Genomic DNA, 23,856 nt, shown 5'->3' with positions numbered 1-23,856 from the left:
TCTCTTTTTGTGCTTTTTTACCTACTAAGGAGAATAAATAGATAAGGGTTTGGCTTCAAAAGGGCTTTTTTTTTTATCTTTCATGCTTCTGTTTTCTCAGACCTTCTGTAAGGGAAGTGGGTTTATTCTTGTCTGTTTATTTATAAGAAAGCTCTCTCTCTCTTTGTTTTTGAGTAAATTGCGGTTTGAGGGACGTGTGATGCTGTCAGATTTCATATGGCTGATCATAAAGCAGCTGTTCTTTATTGTTGTCTGTTTGTGGTTTTATATGCAGTTGGCGCCTTTTGAGAATCTGTTGAATTAGCTTTTGACTGTGTGAAGGACTTGCGGACACACGCAGAGCCGGACTGGCTGGTTTACACATTTTTCCAGCACATAGAAACACTCATCTCATCATCCTGGAATTTCAGTTAAAGTTATTGCTGTGTGACCGTCTTCATTCATCTGTAGTCATCGATTCTCAGTCTATTCCTCCACCATCCTCCTAAAGATCTCTTCCATCCGTCAGTTCTTTAGTGAAATGCATCCACCTGTCGTCTCATCTTCACATTTTATTGGTCCTCTATGTGTTCACTTTTTTTGTGTGTATATGTATTTATTTGCATGCTCTGGGCTCTCAAATGAAACCTGTCAGTGCACTACAATATCTTCATACTGGAGTACCTTATTTTAATGGGATCTAGTCTGGGATCTGTTCAGTTTGTGGTTTTAAATATCTGGTTTCTACATTATAATCAAGCCAAAAAATGTTCTTTACTCAACAACTCTACTTAAATTTTAGCTCTTCCATTTTATCTTCCGTTGTGTCGCATGTTGTTCCCCGAACAGTTGCGACAACGTTTGGCTCCAGCCACCGTTTGACCCCGGTGCATTTCTCATTTCGCATATTTCCCCAAACTCTAAACAGTCTGGCTCAATTTCATTTGGTTTTCCAAGTCATAAAGATTTAATGAGTTTGTAGTTTCCCTCTGGGTCACGTTGTCAGAGAATAATGAATCCTTGTGTGTTAATTAAAGCTCCATACAGTGATGGAGAAAGAAAAAAAAAAGAAAATGGAATAGCTCGGCCCAAAGTCCCAATAAGGGATATTGTCAGGAAGATATACATTTCAAGTTAGTAGCTCGTTTGATGTAAAGGATGCAACTCTCAGTAGTGACCACTGTCCACCAGATGAGTTGGACTGAAACCGTGTTTCCAGATTGCTTCGTAAAGCCACTTGATGTAGCGTTGCCACTTGTGACCACATGGGAGCATATAGGTCTGCTATATACCGTATTTTCTGGACTATAAGCCGCTACTTTTTTCATAGGTTTTGAACCATGCAGCTTATACAAAGGTGCGGCTATTCTGTGGATTTTTCTTCCACCGCTCGGAGCACTCTAACCGGAATTAGAATCAAAACTAAGACAAAATAAATGCAAAGAAGAATACGCTACTTCTTCTTTAGCAGATAGAAGTAGAAGCAGATTTCAAACAGATAAATAGATAAATAAATACTGGTTATTTTCTCTTGGTTCTGTCCAGTTTTAATCAGCAAAGTTGCTGCTGTGTTAAAAGGCACTGTTAGGAAAGGATCTATTTAGGTACAAACATGTACATCATTTACAGTTCAAAATGGTTCTGTACATGTAGTAAATGTCTAATCTAACAACATCAATATTTGTGGCTTGCATATCTTTTTTTTTAAATAGAGCGGATGCGGCTTATATACAGGTGCGGCTTGTATATCTTTTTTTTATTGTTTTTTTTAAAATAGAGTGGATGCTGCTTATAGTCCAGAAAATACGGTAATTATTGGACAAGTTTTGAAGGCTCTCTTTTCTCATACTGCGTGGCATCATGGTTTCAAAATGAGAAGAACGAACAAACACGAAAAGCCAACTGGAACACGCGTATCACAATCTTGTGATATTCTGCCCCCATTCAGTCAGACATGGCATTTCTACAAAGAGTGCCTTTAATTAAAACCAATTCCATGTCAAGTGAACTGGGCAGATGCCTTTGAGACTATTTAACTTATTGTCCATCACCTCGATCGTCAGTGCTACTGAAAGAAGAGACTTTGATAGGATTCTAATATCCAAATATTGATGTTTCCAGTCACAGAATCACTGAGAAGTTAAGACAAACGTCCAAGTAAATATCAAGCTCTTTTGCGTACGAGCCGATTGTCTGGTCTCCACAGCTGCACCGTGTAATTAACCCACAATTAGCACACAATTATACTAATTATCTCCTAGCTGAGAGCCTCCTTTTATTTCTAGCCTAATCCCAAAGCTGGCCATCGTGTAATCTAAATAAAGTTAATCAAAAGTATGTGTAGTTTTGGGGATAATCGTAGCTCTTGCCACATTCATCACACCAGCATTGGATGATGACTCAATGTAGTGCACTGTCACAGGAGATTTGAGACTTAATATGTTTGAAATTTGGGTAAAATATGCTTCAAATATTTGAAAAAGGAAAGCATACATGAGGTGTGTTTGATTTTCTGAAATCAAGCACGCCCCAAGGACTTGCACTTGTTCTGATATTTGAAACTATTTTGAAGTGATGTCATCTCACACCTCGTTTCAACCTGCTACTCCCCCTCCTCCTCTTTATTTTCCTCTCCCGCTCCCCCCAACTACTCCATCCATTCTTGTCCACCTCCCCTCCCCAATCCACCCCTCCCTCCCGTGCTCCATCCTCCCCCCTCCCGTCCTCCTCAACAGTGCGGACGGAAAGCTGAGAACTTTGACCATTTTTTCACGCGTCACCCACCGGTGCTGACCCCCCCTGACGAGGAAGTGATTCAGAACTTGGACCAAGACGAGTTCCAGGGATTCTCCTTTATCAACCCGGAGTTCCCAGGAAGCGTCGCTGACACCACTGCCACCGAGCAGGCTTGATTTCGGCTCATGCACGGATACATGGACACACACAAACATATGCATCATCATTTTGTCCCATTCCAGCTCAATAAAACCTACAAGATAGACGTAAATACATACCCGTGTCCCCACAGCTATGAAGACCTCACAGATTAAGCTCTAGATACATTGATCACACTGTTATGGAAGACCCCATGTAAGGGTAAAAGAACCTAACTGCATGTACTGTAGCACTCTGGAAATATGAAGTTGACATAACTGCATTTGACAAAATTTGAATGTGTACATGGTATCAGATTATTGCTACAGCTTAAAAAAAAAAGCACCATGCAATACAATATTGCGCCTACTTTGTCTTACCATCGTTTTTGAGAGCTTATTACTATAAACCAGTGTAGTATAGTGTTATGCATGATAAACTGAGTATTGCTGTAAGAAAGCAAGAAGCATGGAAATCAGATTCACCACAATCTTTCTAAAATCCTACTTCTTCCGCATACGGAGTGATTTTCGGCTCGTGTTGCTTGCGGTGTGAACAATGAGTTTGTGTTTAATTTGGCGCGTGTTATCAGAATAAGTTACCGATTAGGTCGGGCATTCCAATAGAAGAAAAATAAAAAAAGCTTTAGGCTGATTGGACCCCCGTTTTTTATGTAGGTAAAGAGTAGATTTAGCCGACATCCACAGAAAATCCAAGTGATGTCAAGCAAATAACCACAAGATTTCCTCTGTAACTTTATGACTTTATTTTTCCGTGGAAATTGTGACTTCACCTTTCTTTAACACATTCCATCAGTTTTTAGTTAGGCCTCTAACTTAAACGAGCGTATTTTTTGTAAGTGTATACTACTAATACAGTCTATATGTTTAGCCTTATCTTAGCTAAAACTGGAATGCTTTACAGAGATGCATGAGCTTCTGTAATAAGAATATCTTTAGATCTTGTCTCCCAACTGTATTTTAGCATCTTATCCTATTGAGTATTATATGAAACGGCAAACCGAACCACATAGTCAGATTTGTACCACAAATATCTCATTTCTTTAGTAGGTGTGATTGCTGTCCATCACTTAGATCTAGATGATAAAATGCTGTAGGGGAAATCAGAGTCAGATGTACAGATAGATCAGTTGTTTCTTATACTCTGACAGGTTTTCTGTGCTCAAATGTTTAAGCTGTGCATACCACAACCATTGCTGTATATGTTACGTGAGCATGATCCCTATACTCGAGTGTTTGTTTACAGCGTGTGCACGCGTGCATGTATGTTTTAAATGTGACTGAGTGAGTATTATGTTTGAAAAGACTTGTGTACTTTTGAATGTATCCACACTGCTTTCTCAATTACCTGGTCCAGCGTTTATATTCACTCGTAATGTTAGTAAGACTGCGCCCTCCCTCATATCAGCACTCTTACTTTAAAGCCACTCTCTGTAACAATACAAGTTCTGACCACATTATAGCCTGGTTCAAAAAGCTGTTTTGGTCTCAATCATTTGATTTCACAGCCATGACACCTCTTGGCATGTTTCCATTACCCCTAGATTTGCCCAAAACCAAATATCGTAGAAGAAATCCTGTAATGGAAACGGCAGTAATTCGTCAAAACTCCCAAATATCGAATAAACCTTTTCACGCTTCCACGAGGTGGTTTTTCAGGCGATTCGATAATCCACTTTATCTCAAAAGTGTAATATTCCATGTCTGGCAATTCTGGATGTGACGTAGCCGGTCAATCTGAAGTCTTCAAAATCTAGTTTCCAGCTGTTTTTGACCTCAATACGGTTTAGTTGTCCTGTAACACCACTTAATCATACATTACATGAGGGCTTTGCCTCTGAATAATCATTTGAATGATCATCCACTGCCTTCATCATCCGACATCTCAACAGCGGTAGCCGCAAAAAAAATATTTTTTCTTTGCAGAACGAGACACAGAGTTCAAGATTTACGCTTATTCGAAAAACACCGGAAACACAGACCCCTGCAGAGCAAACTCTATCGCAAATTCAGAGATTGGATTTTCTTTTGCGCAACAGTGTAGTAGAAACGTGACTTCTAGGGGGGGTGAATTTTTTTACACCACGCCTGTAGAGTTTATATAAAGCTTTAAATCTGTTTCTAATATGGCTGAATGACAGTTGGTTCAGCCGACGGGTGGCCGGTATCATTTCCTTTCAAAACCAGTCTTCAAAAACCAATGGGGCACATGAGCTAATGCTTCGTCCATTGATTGAAACAGTCTACGGTCCCACTAGAGCTGCACTTCATTGTGTCTTCCACCAGAGGCTGACACATTCGTATGACGCGCCGCCCCCATGTGGTCAGAAGTGGTAATGCTACACAGAGAGGCTTAAATGACTTCACTAGACGTTATATAATTTCACATTTTTGCGTGACACATGGACCAGATCTCAATCCTTTTTGCTGACCTTAATATGTTAACAGCAATTAAGGTAAAACAAGTATGTGGAGACATAAAATGCCCTCATTTCTAGTCATGTGACCTTTGTTCGGTCTAAGCTGCTTCACTGACAGCAACACTTGTGGGGGTGAGGTGACATAACATTTTGCCATTTTGGTGTTTAATTGGGATACATTCCATTTCTGATATAGCAAAGAAAGTATGTTAGAAAATACTCTTCAGGATGCTGCAATTTTTTTTATTACAGTGCATTAATATTTCAATCCCAAATCAAGAAAAGTTGGTTCAATATGCACATTTCTAATCCATGTATCATCTATACGCGCTTCTTCCTATTCAAGATTGAGACATCTGCAAGCTGTTTATCCCAGTTTTCTTCAGACGAAAGCAGGGGTACACCCTGCAGAGAGACACCTGCCAGGAATCATGCTTTTCCTTTCATACCTGCAACACGTTCTGAAACATTTGCCGTTCCTTCTCCCAACACTGAATTGAAAATAACAAAATTATCACTTCACTTATTGTTTTGCTCCATTCTTCCTGCAAACACATGCCGACGCGTTTTTGTTTTCAAAACTGCCCTCATGTTCTCGGTCAGGTGGGGACTGCAGGAAGGCCAGTTCAGTACTCGTCCCCTCGTCTTCCTCAGCTGTGTCTATGTAATGAGGGAAGAAAGCGGTTTAGCATTATCTTCTTTAACAATCTGTGAATGAAGATGGCATTTGTTGCTCTAAAATTTCAATGTACTTTTGTGTTTTATGTTGCCATCACAGAAGTGGAAATGGACCTCACCTAAGTTGACTGATACAACCGCATATCATTGGCTTTTTCACTCGTTACGTGATGGCAGTCTTTTATGGAGTGTTTTTGGTTCACAGTACATAGTCATTCACAGTTTATTTAATTTATGGTTTCTGATGACAAACACATTCCCACTGCTGTCGTCCGTCCTAGATGCCTCCGAGACCAATGATGTCAACTTCAATCCCTGGCTCATTATTTTCCTTTGCTTTCTCACTTGCAAAAAATTGCCCCACACCAACTTGATTTTTAACGTGATGCAGGCCTGAAATGAAAAACGTTTTACCAAATGATATGAACCTGAATTTTGTTATACTGTGTGCAAAGAAATAAGTCATAGTGTTTGTTTTTATGGATATATAGATATATTTTTTTTTCCTTTAATTTTCCATATTGTCCCAACTCTGATTAAGACTTTTGATTAGTGGAATTAAATGGTCTCAAAATTACATTACCATCATATGATTAATACCATTAAAACAAAAGCAGTAATTTCCACAAGTCTAATGTTAGTGTGATCCACTTTACTCTCACTTAGCAGCTCCTCGGGCCAGAAAGGAAAACGGATGATAAAATCATGCTTTGGAATTAAAATATTAAAACAACTATTCATGATGTAAGATTTAAAGATATTTATACCCCCATTTAGTCACAAGAATGATCTTGGCAACAACCAGTCTTGAATCCTGCGTGTGAATCAGAGCTGATTGCACACAAGAGATGGAAATGAAAACCTGCTCTTCCTAATCAAAGTTGAACCCCCTAGCAAATCAACACGGTTTCAGCCTGGGAAAAGTTTCTGTGGCAGAAACAGAATGTACATGTTTTCATGTATTTGGTTTTAAGTAGGAGTACTTCACTGCTGGAGCTCTCTTCGTGTGGTCTTTTCTTTTCCTTATCTAGCAGTAATCCTCCTGACAGAAGTGCAGGTGAGAAATGTGAGTGACTGACATGTGAAGGCAGTGAGGTTATCAGTAACGGGTTTGTGCAGCTCAGCCAGACACTGGTGTGTACTACACATTAACATTCTGTCTTGCTGATGAAAGTCACTTTCTCTGTTAGGAATTGGTTGTTTTCCCAGAGACTCCTGGTCCTCGAGATTCTTGAGATTCTTCAGTCTAGCTCAGTTTGGATCAGCTCTTGAGTTTGTGTTTTCAATTTATCTAAACAGATGTTTGTATTCGTTCATCTCTGAACAGTTTCACAAATTCCGAAAACTATGTGGAAGTTTCCGTGTGTCTCCCTAGCACAGCGTTAGCGATAGAATATTTGATTCTCCTTTCAGTAGATGGCCTTTATCAACACCTTGCATGTTAGATGTATTATTGCTGTATCGAGGTTCGCTTGGACTTATTATGCTTTTTTGTTGAGTTCATGCATGGCCATGCTTGGACCCCCTTAAAAAACAAGTCATTTAGAGAAATGGGTTGTTCTTTTCCTGTTTTTGTAGGTTTACTGCAGAACCTCTAATGGTCAGGAGTACCAAACAGTACTCATGAGAACCTCTACTAGGAATACTCCATGCTTATTCCTACAGCTAACACACTTGCATGACAATTTTTTTTGTTTTACATCGCAAATAATTGTTGTCACCACAATTGAGGGATGCAAACAACATCTTTGGAGGACCGTACGGTAGCATCCTCAGTCTAATGTTAAGATTCTTTGAGAGATTCAACACTGCAGTCAGTCCCTGACTTAACTGTTGTAATTCCGAGTCAGATTGTAAGTCTGTGTTGTTCAAAGGTACAACAATTGTACTTTGACGAGGTGGTATATGTGGATAATAGTTTTAGCTTAGGACAGCTGTAGATATCTATGGTTTTTAGTCATCAGATGAAGGTTAGAAGCTGCTGACCTGACTGTTGTAACATCTGATGACGGTAGAACTAGTTTAGGTTTGCGAGAAGTCTCCTGCTGTCATGAACCCTGAATTCCTGTGCTCCTACTACTGCTGCTCTTTCAAAACTTCCATTTACTGTTTAATCAATCACGCATCATCATTTAGTCAATTCTGAATCTTTTCAGAGGAAAATGATGCGCTTGTCCTTTAACAGTTTGCCTAATTGTTGCGATTGCCATGAGAAGTGGTTGTGATTAATGCACAAGCACCACAGCCTGCCTCTCACTGATATATCATATTTATCAGTTTCTAAAATCTGGCAACGTTGAAATACGTTATATTTTGTTTGGTAATAAAAACATGTTATGTAGATTTTTTGTATAACACGGACTGTTTTTCTCACAAGTTCTCAACATCACCGTGTGGCTTCTTGCTGCCGACTACAAATTATTTATCAGCGCGTATGTTGTTTATCTATGTTGCTGACAACTATCATTGAGTTTGAGGAGAAGGTGAACCAAGACCAAGAGACCAAGAGGCAGGAGTAGTAAACAAAGTCTTTCCATTAAATATAAGGTGCTGCCATAGCAGGATATCAAAACCCACAAAAGTCCAAGACACAGAGGCAGAGACTGGCACACTGACAGGCTCTCAGGCCTAACAAGACAGGGCTGTTCACAATCAAGACAGCTACTTGAAAAGGAAGTCGAGCAAGAACTGACATGTCAGGAATGACGCTTTCAAAATAAAACAGGAAGTTAAGTTAAACACAAAACAAGAGACTAGAAAGAAAAGAACAGGAAACAGGATTAAACGTTAACCCATCAGGGAGAAGATCAAATTCACTCTGAGGGGTAATAAGGACAAATTTACAAAGGTTTGGTTGCCCTTTCTTAAATATTTTGACAATCTCACTGCTGTCACAAACTGGCACCCCTCCTGATCAGGCCCTGCTACGTCTGCATGTCTGCAGGTCAACTCTGGTTCTGGTGACTGTGACCATAGCTGTTCTATATATTAGTACTATTATAGCATTTTTTTTCTTTCTTTCCTTCTTAATTCCATTATTTACTCATTTAACTATTTATTGTTTTTGTATTTCCTAGAGTATCTGGGAACATGGAGTGGTGAGGGTGGGGCAGCGGGGATTTATTATGTGAAGTTTCTTAACATGTGACTTGTACATGATCTCAACAAAAATGCCAATAAACATTAACCCATCAGGAGAACTGGAAAACATCCTAAAGCTCCAAGATCAAAACCCCACATATGTACAGGCTACGCGATATGGTTGCGAGATTTTACATTTCTTTCTTTTTTCTTTGGGTCTTTTTTCTCTAAATTTTGGTTTTAAGTCCTGACTATTGTGCCACTAGCCTGGTCAGCCATACCCATGAACTTTACAAAACCTCACTCTTGTGTAATGAGTCTGGCACCTCTCCTAGTCACATCTCCACTGGTGCAGGATGTATCGGGCCAATCACAACAGGGCGGGGGCGGGCTTTATGCCATGAGCCAATCAAGAGCTACCACCGCATGTTTTGTTTCTGTGACTGGTTGTAGACTGATCCCTCGGCAGTTTATCTTTCGTCTGTCTGTACTGCCGTCTGGGAATCAAAACTTGCCAGAATATCGTAACTCTCCACAAGACAATATGGTGAAGATTGTAACTGACATCTTAGAATATCTTTGACTATAAACTATTCTCATACACTGTAGGATATCGATCAAACGTATATTCCTGGCCACTGAGAAGCTTTTCCATTTGACTGTGAAGATATTGTGTTTGTATGACATCATCATGTGTCCATTATCCCCATTGTACCTCAACTGTCAGTGTTTTTTATTTTCAATCACTGCCCGCTGAATTTTGACAGCAACTAGAAATGCACATTTACTGTATACTTATTCTTGAATATATAACTGTGTCAAATGTTGATTTATACATATAAATATACATGTGGTCAGTATTGTAAAGCAGGAGGGGAGACAGTTGTTATTCAGAGGTTGGTGTTTCTGTTTCTGATTACTTCCTGCTGACGGAGAAGTAAAATGAACCCTGCATGACGACGCTGTAGTCCTTTTATCAGTTAGGATTTACATACTTTCAGCATATTGGGATGAATCCTGTTGTCCTTATCAGCACTGCTTCAGAAGTGTGAACTATGCTACTGTTATGTGCTCTCTGTGTGAAAATACATGAAGAAACAAATATTTTACAATGCTTTCCATGTGCCAAAAATGTTTTGTTCCTTCTTTGGGGTACTCCTAGAAAAGCATACATTCCTTAAATAAAGAATCCAAAAGAAATGTGACAGGATGTTTATTGCATTTACAAGTCCTCTGCATGCCCGTGGGTTCCTCTCTTCACTGCAACCCATCATTTTCTCGCTCTTAATTCATTCAGTTTTCATACAAACTGCGTACGCTGCTGGAGTGCAAACTGATTTGATGGTAAAAGAGAATAAAGAAGGAACAGAATAAGAAGTGAAGACAATGAGGTGAGAAGAAACGGGAATGAGAGGGAGAGGGAGTGGCAGAGAGAGCCGTTTCTGAGCAATTGAAGAGTAAGTAAGAATAATTTATGAAGGAGAAGAAAAACGAAGCGCCAGTGAATGACGGGAGGTGAGGAAAGAAATAAGTATTAGGAAGGGACAGTGGTAAGGAGGCAAAGATGGAGGGGAGGGGTTGAGGATGCAAAGCGAGGCTCTGTGAAGTGAGGCAGGCGGCTAGCGCAGGCTGTGCATATTTCATGGCTGCCACTTATCATAAGAGCCTTTCCATGATGGGGGAGCGTAGGTCTGATGAATTCAATGAAATAACATGCAAAACACGGCCTACATACACACAACCCTGCCGCACCACTCTAAAGCTGCTCAGGATCCACCGCTGCTTCTGTTGTTGCCACGACTGCATGCATGTTTGTGTTTAATAACCACTTCCCACACCATTTAGCCCCCCCTGGCAAATGGACACAGATTAGATGCAGTGGTTTTGACTGAGCCATGACACAATGTAGCGAGGAAACACATCCTGTCCAGCAGGAACGCCTGCTCAAAACCATAACATGTGAAAAGAAAACCCAAGCAGGTGACGTTCACCAAGAAAATCTACCAGCTACTGAAAAATAACGTTTTCTAACAGAAATTCTCCTTAATTTATTATTTTTAATTTATGTTACATTTTGTAGATTTTTAATTTAACTGTATTTCATTTTATTGGAAAGGACCTCAGCAGCAGCTCTGCATTTATTAACGTTGTATAAACTGATTTCTAAAACACAGCTCAATGTTTAACTTGGTTTGTACGAGTACATTTATCACATTTTTGTTGATCATTCTACAATCTGAAATGCAGATTTATTTTTCTCGTCTCTTATGCATAAACAGGTATAGTCTTTTCTTATTCTTTACTGTATATCCTCCTGAAATAATAAATTATATGTCTTCAGGCTAATGCTGTTGACATTTAGTAAAATATCAAGCATGTTCTTGCCAAGAGTCAGAAAAGAAGACGAGTTCCACTCATCCATCCATTATTTACCCATCCATCCATTATTTATGCCTGTTTTGGGGTCACGGGGGTGTGCTGGAGCCTATCCCAGCAGGGGTTCACCCTGGACGGGTCACCAGTCCATCACAGAGCCACATTCAGATGAACAACCACACACTCTTTCCTACGCCCGGTTTAGACTCACCAGGTAACCAAACATACCTGTTTTTGGACTGTGGGACTGTTTCAGCTCAGTGGGTCCCCTACAGGTAGGGTTGCCACCCGTCCCGTAAAATACGGAATTGTCCTTTATTTGAGAAAAAAATGTTGCGTCCCGTATTGAACTAATACGGGACACGATTTGTACCGTATTTTCATTAACTTTTACACCATATTCTAGTTGAATTATTGAAATAAATTAACTTTTACACCATATTCTAGTTGAATTATTGAAATAAATTAACTTTTACACCATATTCTAATTGAATTATTGAAATAAATTAACTTTTACACCATATTCTAGTTGAATTATTGAAATAAGTTAACTTTTACACCATATTCTAGTTGAATTATTGAAATAAGTTAACTTTTACACCATATTCTAGTTGAATTATTGAAATAAGTTAACTTTTACACCATATTCTAGTTGAATTATTGAAATAAGTTAACTTTTACACCATATTCTAGTTGAATTATTGAAATAAATTAACTTTTACACCATATTCTAGTTGAATTATTGAAATAAATTAACTTTTACACCATATTCTAGTTGAATTATTGAAATAAATTAACTTTTACACCATATTCTTCACCTGTAGGCTATATTACATCTGGGCTGATGTGGGCATACGTAGCATAGGAGGATATTTCAGATGCTAGTATGGTTGTCTGTCTATACAGTCATGCAAGTTCAATGCTATTAAAGCACTTTAAACTTTAAATCAAAGCATTTTGTTTTTTCATATAAAATAAACACATTTTTATTCAGTTTAGAAGTTTTGGGGCTTTTTTTTGGCTCCTGCGCTGCTGAAATCAGGGCGTCCCTTATTTCTATTTCTGAAAGGTGGCAACCCTACCTACAGGTAAAGACGTTAAAGCATTTTTATGACACTAAAACTACCAGTACTCAATCATTCTTTCTTTTATAATTACCTTCTTGACTATCTTAGTCAGTGTTGCTCTGTGTTATTGTGAGTGAGTTTTATTTCATTCTGTTGTCTTTGTGTGTCTGTTTTTCTCTACAAGACACAGGCGCACCTCCGTCACAGATGGTGTTTATAGTAGTTCCGTAATTTCACTGTCAAACACTGCACAACCATGCAGGTTATTTTTCTGAAGCGCTTCCACGTTGAGCTTCCTTTCGATAAAGCGGGATATCACCTTCAGCGCAGTCGGTGTCAGGCTGACACGGTTAGATTAGGCTGTGGTGGAGCTCAGGAAGAAGGTGGACGTACGTCGTCATCACAGCTTCAGTGTGAGTTGTAAGCAAGTGTTTGAACTTAATACAGAATGACCACACTGAAGCGTCAGCCTGTGAATGGTACAACGACCTCTCAACTCTGATCAAACATTCCTAAGATACTGACGTAAAGGCAAAGACTAACTTGAAGAAAGCTGCCAAATTGTTTGTATTACTAAACAGAAGAGTGCAAGGTTGAATACAGTACAGTCGGGAGATAAATCTGCCAATGCAAACATCATGAGCAGAAGGCAAACCCTGAACCCGGTATAATTAACTGTATGCTAACATTGTAGTGCAGCTGTGTTTTATGCAAATTTGTTATAAAGCAATCCAGACTCTTCTGTAACAGTAAGTTCCAGCACATAAGCTGTATAAAGTTAGTCTTGGAGTGGATGTAATAGCCAGTGTACACAGTAAGCCGCAGCGCTGCTGCTGGAGTGTGTGTGATAATTAATTCCAAATGTTGCGGCCCCCAAATTAAAGCCAGTGGCTTCGGCACAAAGCAGCCCGCGCTTATCAGCCCAAAACAGGTCAGCGTTCGATACCGCCTTTCATTGGCCCTCCTCTCCTCTTCACCTCCCCTTTCCTCAATGTCTCCCACTCTCCCCGCATCCTCGGCTGACATCGGCTCGTCTCCCGCTAATCCTCTCGTTACTGAAAAGAGAGGGGTTGAGAGAGAGACAGAGCGGTGGAGGGGAGCGAGGTAGGGAGGAGGAAGAGAAGGGAGGTGTGGGCTACAACTGAAGACCGGGAGTCATGTTTTTCTATTAAAGCCACTGCCTCTGGAACACACTGATGGGAAAAGTAATTGTGTGTGTTTGCCCTAATACCTTTGTTCATTCTGAGCTTTTTATCTACGCATCTCCACCCAGGGCCATTGATATTTATCTCACCGCCTGTCTTATGATGCATTGCTTCCTGTTTTTGTGTGTTTGTTTTTTTAAATCCATGTCTCTGTGTCCTGCAGCGTTGACTGCATCTGAAGTGTGCTGAGATGGAACACATTATGATCTGGCCCAAGTTGCTGGCAGCTGAATGTGCGTGCGTGCGTGTGTGTGTGTATGTGTGTGTGTGTGTGTGCGTGCGTGTGTGTGTGTATGTGTGTGTGTGTGTGTGTGCGTGCGTGTGTGTGTGTGTGTGTGTTTATACATTTGCATGTACGAGCTGAACTGAGCGTTTCAGGTTTCAGAGACATCAGAATAAGCTGACTGGAGTACTCTGATTAAAGACAACCTTAAAGTGGCCATGTTGGGCTCATTTTCAGCCGTCTAATTTTAATCTGCGGACACTCTAACGTAGCTTTGCGTGGAGGCTCATCCTCATAACAAGCAGATTTGGTCCAAATGTTTTTTGACTGGTTGGATTTCTGGAGGCTTCCCGATGGGCAGAGCAAATGACTCATGAATTTGCATGAGTCATTAGTGTGGTCAAGTACACACAAGCCCGAGTCAGAGAGTGAACATGGAGAGCATAGATTACCACAACAACAAAGATGAACGTCTCTGTATGGTGAATACAATGCTCCTTGCTATCTTGTAGCTTTACAGATTATGGTAAAAGACTGACTGAATCAGAAAACACCTTTTTAATAGAAATAGAAAAACTAATACTGCTTTTACCAGCTTGCTTTTGATCCCACAGTCACCAACAATCAAAGCTGTCTTTCACATGCACAGAAACTACACACACAGTTTACTTATGGCTCATTCTCACAAGCTTCCACAGGAGCAGCCCCCCTTTTCTGCTTTAGCCTTTCTGCAAATCCACTCACTGGCCCTTGCTCATCAAACAATTCTCAACGAGTTCAGAAGTAAAACAAACACATTCAGTCTGTTGCTGACTGGGGGAAAAAAATGCATCCACTGTTTGGTCAACTTCCTTTCACAACCGAATATATGTTTCTTCAGATAAATCTTGGAAGCAAAAGCAGCTCGAAAACATACTCGATTCTGGCTTTTAGGATTTCCACTGTGGCTCTTGCTGTTGTTGATACACACTGCTCAAAGATTATGTCCATAGGAGACAAATTGTGCCTCACACACATTATGTCAGGTTTTTTTTTGCCTCCACTCAGGTTTTTCCCACTCCAGAAAAATTAAAATATAGCCTCTTTAAGGTGGATATTTTTCCTCTTTAACCATCCATCCACCTTTCACTCATATTTCCATCCTTGTGTGTTTTCATGTGCTTTAGAAAAAATAGAAAAAACCACCGTGAATCAGGAGGGGCCATAAGCAGTCGTGGAAAACTGAGTGTGTACGCCTGTAAACTTGGAAATATGTTGAAATATTGAATGTTTGTAAATAATTCATGTGCCAAATCTGATCCTGAAGAGCCCCAGCCCAATTTGCATCCTCCCATCCTTTGCAAGGGTTTTTACTGGCTCACACATCTTGGGGACTTCATTTAATTCCCACCAGCTTCAACTTGACTCTTCCAATCTGCCAGGTTAATATCGCCTGTTCCTAAAGCCCGAGAAAGTGTTTTAGACTATATACGCATCCCTTCACACACATCACTAACATATTTGTTACAGTTCCTTGGGAGGCTTTGTAAACACCTCGATAGTTCAGCAGGAAGTTCTGTGGGTTTTTAATTAAATTGGATTGAACAGGTGTGGGTTCCTGCCAAACACATGTCAAAGGAGTTTAATAAAACTTAGTCTAAAGTTCTTTGATTTTATGTGGAATCAATGAGTCTTGTGCCAGAAAGTGCAGCCCCCTCCCGAGAGGAGGCCCCTCTGTGGATATGATGGCCAGACTTGGGAGGATCTGAGCGGCTGTGGTGGGAGTCCCCGCGGAGGAACGGAGCTCCTTTTAGACCATGGGAATGTTGGCAGATTAAGGTAGGAGCTGCAACGTTAGATTGTGGTTTCTGTGATCCTCAAAGCTCTCCTGTCCCTCTCTGTCCTCCCAGTCAATGATCCAACTCTTGACTTGATTGGGGTTTTTTCCATAACCTGCTGCTTTCCCTTGCTGTCCTTTTACACCAGATATATGGATGTGGACACGGTTCCTTGTGAGGTTGTGTCTCTGTGGTTGATGCTTTCTTCGTGATGTGAAGGTTCCCTCTTCTATTCACTCGTCTCCCTCTTTTCTGCTCTTTACTGTCCACTTGTCAACTACCTGTGCTTTTGAGATACTAAAAACATCACAAAAGTGTTTTATCTGTTCAACATTTTCTTTTTTTTGTGTCTTCTCAGTTGTAATCCATCTTGTTTGGATTAATAACCATTGTTGTCCCACACAGGGGCGCTGTTTCGGTTATCAAGAGTTATTAATAATTGTCCTTCGACAATTATTAATAATTAAAAAAAATAGATTAATTATCAAATTAAATTATCAAAATGACTTAATCAGAACGGGGCACCACCTGATGTAATCAGGAAAATGATAACAGCAAAATCAGTCTCAAATGAATTATTCTACAGAATAATAGTTGAAGCTGGCAAAGTTCGGCACAGGCCCTGGCAAACCAGCATTTGTAACAAATTGTGTGCAAAATAAACACAAACAACTTCTCTGATTCAAATTAATCAGAATTTATTTACATAGGTGTCAAGCAGGTGACAAGCGACACCTCGGATAAACTCTGATACCTAAACTACACATAAACAACAACTCATTACAATGTCGCGTCACGTGGGCCTGTAGCCAAGATGGCGGCCCCCGTCACGCCACGTGAACCAAAGAAAGTGGCGGACACGGTATTTAAAGCACAAATAACTGGCAAAGCGGCTCCACGCGGGTCTAACAAAGGACAGTCTCGTGGTCTAATTACTAATGTGTCCGTGTAGTTAGTGAAAAGGAAGGGAACAAAGGACAATCATATCAAAAATACACACGTACCGGCCACCTGCGGGCGGGGAAGCCGTCGGCGCGCCACACGAGTAAACAAAGCAAAATAAACGTAAACACAACTCAACGTTAGCGGCTTTAAACTAATCAATTGCCAAAACAGCCTCACGTCTCCCTTGGCTCTGGATCTGGAGGGACCGCGGGGTCCTGAGGGCTTGCAAGCTTTTTCCAGGTGCTGACCCACGTTTCTGCCGGGGGGTTTCAGTCCGAGCTTTCGGTTCCTTCTCTGCTTCCAACTCTGGAATGAAACAGGGCAAGAGCGAGAGAGGGGGAGAAGACTTTTGTCCACCGGGGTGCGGTGACGTCACCAGCGCGAGCTGATCGCAGATCAGTTTCCTGGACGTGCGCCGCTTCAGGCGCTGCCTTTAGTTCACACCTCCTGGACTACAAAGTCCAGCGGGTTTGTAGTCAAAGCAGCCATTTCACATAATCACAAACGTTCATAAGATGGTGGTGGCCCAACATCATTTATAATGTCAATTCAATCAAAGTAACCTACTGAAATCCATCACACCAAAACAAGGCCCAAACAGGTTTGTTTTGTGTAGATTGAAGAGAAAAAAATTGTTTGACTGGAAAATAAAAAAACATGCTTAACTTTGGAGATAAATCAACCCCTAGGTGTGTCACTAAATGGTAATAAGTGTACATTTTGACCAAACAATGCTATTCCAAGCAGTTTTTAAGTTACAGAATAGTTACTTATAGCATAAAGGCTTGTAGTATTGTCTCAGAGGGAAACTACTGACATCAAAATAAACTGCTATTTTAAGCCTCTGACAAGATTTAGAAATGTCATTCCACTTAAATAATAGCATGGGTACAGTCCCAACAGATAAAACAAAGGCATTTTAACCTTTATGTTCACAGTGTTTATTGTGGACTGTTTGCTCAGTTGTGTCACTTACCAATAGACCCAAAAGGAGGAGCGTTTATAGCTTTTTACTTTTATAGAACTGGATTAATACTTATATATTTATGACAAAATATGCAAAAGTACAAGCAGAGGCTGTTCTGTCAATTTGCTCTCAAAAGAAACATTTCCTTTTATTAAAAGACTGGATTGATTGTAACTAAACAATAATCCTTTAAGTGTCCAAAGTGTCAAATGAATATGCTGTTATGGTAAATATTGAGTATAACAGGTGCTCACTATGGCGTAAAACAATGATAATCTGTTGCGATATGATATGATAAATTAATGATGAATTAAAAATGTTATTACGAAAAACAACACCTAATTTAAAGTAGCACAAAGTAACTCTGGCCAGTTTTAGCTCAGACAGTCCCATCAAGGCGTGAAGGTATAGTCACTTCTATGACGCTGTCTGGGATTTACTCCTGTCTGGTCTCTCGCTTTGGCACTCTTGTTTCCTTTTCCATTATTACTTTCTTGGGTTTGTTAGTCGTCTCTCCCATGATGTCTCTGTAGCGCTGTGAGCTATCACTGTGGATGTCTAAAGCAATATGGAGCTGCTGGAAGAGACAACTGAGATGGGAGTCCAAAGTTTCTTTGGCGTTTGCCAACAGCAGGGACTGGAGACCCCAAGAGCTACATAATACTTCCTAAAACTGATCACATTTTCCTCCAAATCTAACTGAAACTGATATATTAATGTGGAAGAAAACCCTCCTTTGAGCTGCTTTAATAAATGATGATCAGAGCCGCTGAAAGGCTAGGCATGATTTAATATGAACATATTGAAATGAAAAAAAATCTCTACTGCTAAAACAGGATCAGTGTTCTACACGTTTTTACTTAAAAGAAAATGAAAATTGTCAGGATGTTCTCACTACTGCTTGTATTGTGTCTGATTCCCAACATTCCTTCTCAGAGATCTTTCTTTGTGTATGAATCCCCTTCCTCCGGTGATTAGTCTTCAGCTTCTCTGAACCTTGAGTGTATATGGCATTTGTAGTAGTAATCCATAATTTTGAGAATATATCATTCTCAGGGAGTGTGTGTGTGAATGGAAACAGTTTGTTTCCCTCCCCCACTCACTAACATACTCCTCCATGTTTAACAGCTTGTTTGCTCCTTTCGCTCCTCTATAAACGAGTCGAGCAGTGCAATGACAGCTCCCTGCCCCAGAGAAAACCTTCTACTACCTTTATACTGATGTTACACACACACACACACACACACACACACACACACACACACACACACACACACACACACACACACACACACACACACCTTACCTCATGCTACATCACTGTTGCCTGAACTCCAGTCTCACCGGTCTCCCTCCTTCCCACTGATATGATATATCCAACCACTTTTTATGTGTTTGTTGCTCTTATTTCTTTCTCAATATATTTATATTTAAAGACCAACACCCGTTCTCGTCCCAATGTGCCAATCTACTGCAAGGTTGCTAGAGTTGAGGTCGTACAACTGGATCTCCAACGAACTGAGCGGCAAGAAATATTATGTGAACCTTTTGGGGTTTGCCCATTTATTACAGAAATGTTCCATAAATTATGATCTTATCTGGAAGGAAGTTGCAATAACAGACGAACACAATGTGCTTAAGCCAACAACACAGAAACAAATAACGTTTCTTGAGTCTTTATTGAATATGCATGTAAAATCCTCCGCAGTGCTGATGCACACAGTGCAAGGACTCGCAGATGAATTATTTAAATGAGAGTTAAGTGGACTCAGTAGTTTGCACAGCTGGAGTCTAGCTAATGAAATGAGTTTGGGGATATACTTTAGGGATATTTTGACTGATAAAAGACATTGTTTTTACATTTTAAATTTGCTTCTCATAAGAAGCATCAAATGTTGTAAGTAGGTGATCCTCATAAAGGTGGAAAGTCATCTCAAAGTGATTCAACAGACCATAGCTACACAGACTCTACGGATGGAGATAGTTTAAGTCAGGGGTCGGCAACCCAAAATGTTGAAAGAGCCATATTAGACCAAAAACACAAAATACAAATATGTCTGGAGCCACAAAAAATGAAAAGTCTTGTATAAGCCTTAGAATGAAGGCAACACATGCTGCAAGTTTCTACTGTATATTAGTTATAACTGGGGGAAGATTTTTTTTTTTCATTATGCACTTCGAGAAAAAAGTCGAAATGTTGAGAAAAAAGTCAAAATTTTGAGAAAAAAGTTGAAATGTTGCGATTAAAAAGGAAAAGGAAAAGGGAGGAAGAAAAGAAGAAAAAAAAGAAGAAAAAAAGGTCAAACATTTTTGAAAAAGCTCCAGGAGCCACTAGGGCGGCGCTGAAGAGCCGCATGCGGCTCTAGAGCTGCGGGTTGCTGACCCCTGGTTTAGGTGGTAAAATTTTACTATACTGTGTTTACATTGAAGGATCAAAACAAACTGGTGGTGTATGAGGCCCTGACAGCGAGAATGGATCCAAATGCAGGTCAAGACAGGAGGAAAGCCGACAAAAGCCACCATTCTACCAGTTTTCAGTGCTAAAACTCCTTAAAAAGGGGGGAAAATGCCTCTTTTTTTAAAAAAATTTGTTACAAATCTTATCTTACCCAAGCTGCTTTGCAGACATATTTCCTTGTCAAATGATAACATGCCCTCTGTACTTATCTGTGGCTGCTTCAGCAGACAAGAAGACACTTGTGGTTAAGCTGTAAAGATACACAATTTTTGGATTATAACGATAAAGTAAAACATGATTTTGGCTGCTGAAAACCTAACTGAACAGATTGGATTTTAAACTGCATTCAAATGCTGAACGAAGAGAAAAAAGAAACTTGTCAACCGTGAGGTGTTTAACAGCACTGCTTTTTCTTTTCTCCCACAATCCATCCCACTCTGCCCCAATAATCTCAATCCTTCCTTCCTCCCATCACCGCCTCACTCCCTTCATCATCCCCGAATTGCAGAAAAACCGCCGGGACACCTGTAACTTTGACAGGGAGTTCACTAAGATGCCGGTGGACTTGACGCCAACAGACAAGCTGGTCATCATGAACCTGGACCAGGACGAGTTCCTCGGTTTCTCCTTCAACAACGTTGAATACGTGGCTCCGAATTAACGCCCTGGTGGACTGGACCGTGCACTTGACCCGGAAGAGAACAAGGTTTCAGAGATTACAGAGAGGCATACTATAGCTCTAAAGATTATAGTTATTTGTATGTGTTTGTGTTTCTTTTAGACCTCATTCTGGTTTGTTTAAAAACTGCATACTAGATATTCTTGAAGTGTTCAATTGGTTCAAATGTCCACGGTGCCGAGGCTTACTTCACGTGCAGTACAAAACCGACCACCCGCTCCTGCTGCTTCACCTTTGGGTGTCAGCCTTTCACACATTTACTTCATGCAATGATTACAACGGCAGTCAACCTTGGTTTAATCCTTGTATTAGTGGAATTAGCCCGCTCCAAACCTGCAACAGGCTTCTGGGATTCAGTCGCCCCCCCCTGTCCTGTTGAGAGCAAATGGCACCAAAAAACTTTAAAGCACAATGTAGTAGATTAGTGTTTTTACAACATTACTGTTGCGATATGATAATGTTACTGTAGCTGTATAAAGTTTTATATATTTCAGTGTCTTTGTAAAAAAAATGTATAGGAGTAAAACTTCACAGCTACCTGAAGCGAAGGAAACACGTCCATATCAGCATTAAGTGGTATCTGTAGCAGCTTCTGCAGCTGTTCACTGGAACAGATTGGATGTCAGTGCCTGCTCCAGTAGCTGTGTGGCCATGCAGCATGAGCACCAAGACCTCCCAATTATGTCTTCATGTCTGGACCATTGTCCTGCGCTTGAACAAGCCTTTACGCTGATGTGAGCCGCGCTGTGGAATCAATGACACACTCAGACTGAGCATCTCACACTGGCCGCAACAGAGGGATGTGTCTAATGACCAAACTTCACAGCCTGTCAAACGTTCTCAGTGTTAGTTTTTTCTGCTTTTGTGTTTCCCCCCCCCAAACCATTCTCTCCTTTCTTTTTATTTATTTATTTATTGTAAATTTATTTATTCATTTACTTTTTGTTTTGGCTGTAATCCTTACTCCTGACACGTCTTCAGAGATAGCCTGGTGTGTTGTGGTGTCGACGCAGCCGTCAGCAGATGAGCCAGCACACACAGACACACAAGCACGCATAGCTGAGCCGCTTCCACATCCCTAAGCGAGTGATTTCCCAAACAGCAATAACACGCGCAGTGCTGCTTTTCCTCACGTCTTCACTTGGCATGTCTCTCCTTCGACTCCCTCAAAAGGCGTTACGTTTGTGTCCATAAACTTGTGCGTTTCCAATCGTCGATAGCGACGTGTTTGTGTCTTTTAACAAAGCCAATTATTTCACACTTGGCTTCAGTTCAGGAAATATGCCCCCTGCTTCGAACCACATTAGACTGACCATGATGCCAGCTAAATCAGCCTACTTATACACGCACACACTCAGAGTTATGCGGTCCAATCCATGACTGAAGGTTGGAATTATTAGGTGAAGCGTAACAAGGCAGACAATGACTGGGAAATGTTCCCTCCTGGAGGCACAGAAAATGTGCACTGTAGGTCCACTGCACAGGCCTAGATTTTTTTTCTTTCATCTTAAAGCAGGGCAGAGAGTACCCTCATGCATATAATTGTAAGAGCACACGTCTGTATTGTACATACATGTATATATGCAGAAACCCTTCGAAGTCTTTTGGGGTATTTTATCCTGCAGGAGATTTGGACGCTGTACATTAAAAAAGTCAAATAGTCACATTTGTGCATTGGCTTTTCTCAGCTAAGATAGTGATGGATGTCAATATCTCTGCAGACCCTTGAGCCCCCTGCAGCCGCCTGTCCGTGTGTACGAGCGAGCCCACAAATGTGCGTGCATGCAACTCAGATAAGTTAAGCGCCAGATGATTTATTAACCTGTAGTTCTTTCTCCGTCTTTAACATGAAATATATCTGCTCTGGCAAAGAAAACAGCCTCTGTGTCACCTGACTAAACACAACTGATTCCAGAAGGCTAACAGGAAGTGAAAACTGAAACACATCCGCCGTAACACATCATCATCTAGTTATGTTTGTTGTTCGGACTTATAAGGAATTATACTATGCATGCATGCGATAATCTCTTTCTCTCACGTCTTGCTCTGTGTGATTTGGAGTTATTCTATATTAAGTGTTGGACTGGTGTGCCACAAATAGTTTATTAGGCAGTAATAGACGTAACTTATGTTTCTGACTATATGCTATGCTTCTTATTTAATAAATATAGCAAGAGGGCCAAATTCAGCTTTATTTGTAGATATATCAATTCATTTTGAGTGCAAAAGGACAAGAGTCTTCCATCTCCATATCTTCTTTCTTTATATATATATATATATATATATATATATATATATATATATATATATATATATATATATATATATATATATATATAAATAAAAGGAAGTTTAATGTGTATAGGAGTAATTTGTATGTACCACTTACAATAGGAAACATGAATAAAATCCCGGTTTATGTTCTTTCCATTTAAGTCCTGGACATGGACTGTGTTTTTTTTATTCCCCTTGTCGGCACACATATTAATGATTGATACCATGTAGGTAAAAACCAAAGGCATATATATGTGCATTATTGCTATATCTAATATATAAATACATATATACGCCTACATACGCATACACATACATACATAAATATATACATACAAACCCAGTGATTTTTTTTTTTTTTTTTCTGGACTGTGTTGACCCAGAGGTGTCCTCCATCCTCCTCCCCTCTCTCTTCTTTCCAACCTTTTCTTTGATCGTGCCTTTCAATCTGTCATTTTATGTTTTGTTCTGACCTTTGTTCCTCCTCCTTTCCTTCTCGCTCACGATCTCAGCTTTTTCATCATCTTTCCTCATTTTCTTTCCTCTTGACCTTTTCCCCCTTTTATAGTCTTTTTTGGGGCTCTTCTCTTCTCATGTAGAGGTTTTGATTTGGCCCATTGTTTCTCTCCATTTGTCATCTATTCAAGACAACATGATGATAAACGTGACACCTGATTTGCAGCTGTTAATTGGAAGGTTCCGCTTGAATTTCTTTCTGCTTTGATTTTAGTTGGTCTCACTTGCTTGAATTTTGAGAATAACGTGACTAAGACACTGAATCTGTAAGAGACCT

General features: G+C 40.2%; 1 protein-coding gene across 4 annotated transcripts in view; it reads left to right on the top strand.

The window, feature by feature from the left end:
- LOC133422491 (protein kinase C beta type-like) overlaps positions 1–23,030 on the top strand; it is a 122,684-nt gene extending 99,654 nt beyond the window's left edge. For 3 of the 4 annotated variants that reach the window (XM_061712504.1, XM_061712506.1, XM_061712505.1), the window contains one exon: positions 2,715–10,253. In XM_061712504.1, coding sequence (XP_061568488.1) covers positions 2,715–2,891 — 177 coding nt within the window. In that variant the 3' untranslated portion in view covers positions 2,892–10,253. Of the gene's footprint in view, positions 1–2,714; positions 10,254–20,618 lie in introns of those variants that run through there. The other variant, XM_061712507.1, reaches the window with a different exon arrangement.
- The last annotated feature ends 826 nt before the right edge of the window (positions 23,031–23,856 follow it).

Source organism: Cololabis saira, chromosome 21 (assembly GCF_033807715.1).
Source record: "Cololabis saira isolate AMF1-May2022 chromosome 21, fColSai1.1, whole genome shotgun sequence".
Lineage (NCBI taxonomy): Eukaryota > Metazoa > Chordata > Actinopteri > Beloniformes > Belonidae > Cololabis > Cololabis saira.
This window is presented reverse-complemented; position numbering and strand designations above follow the sequence as displayed.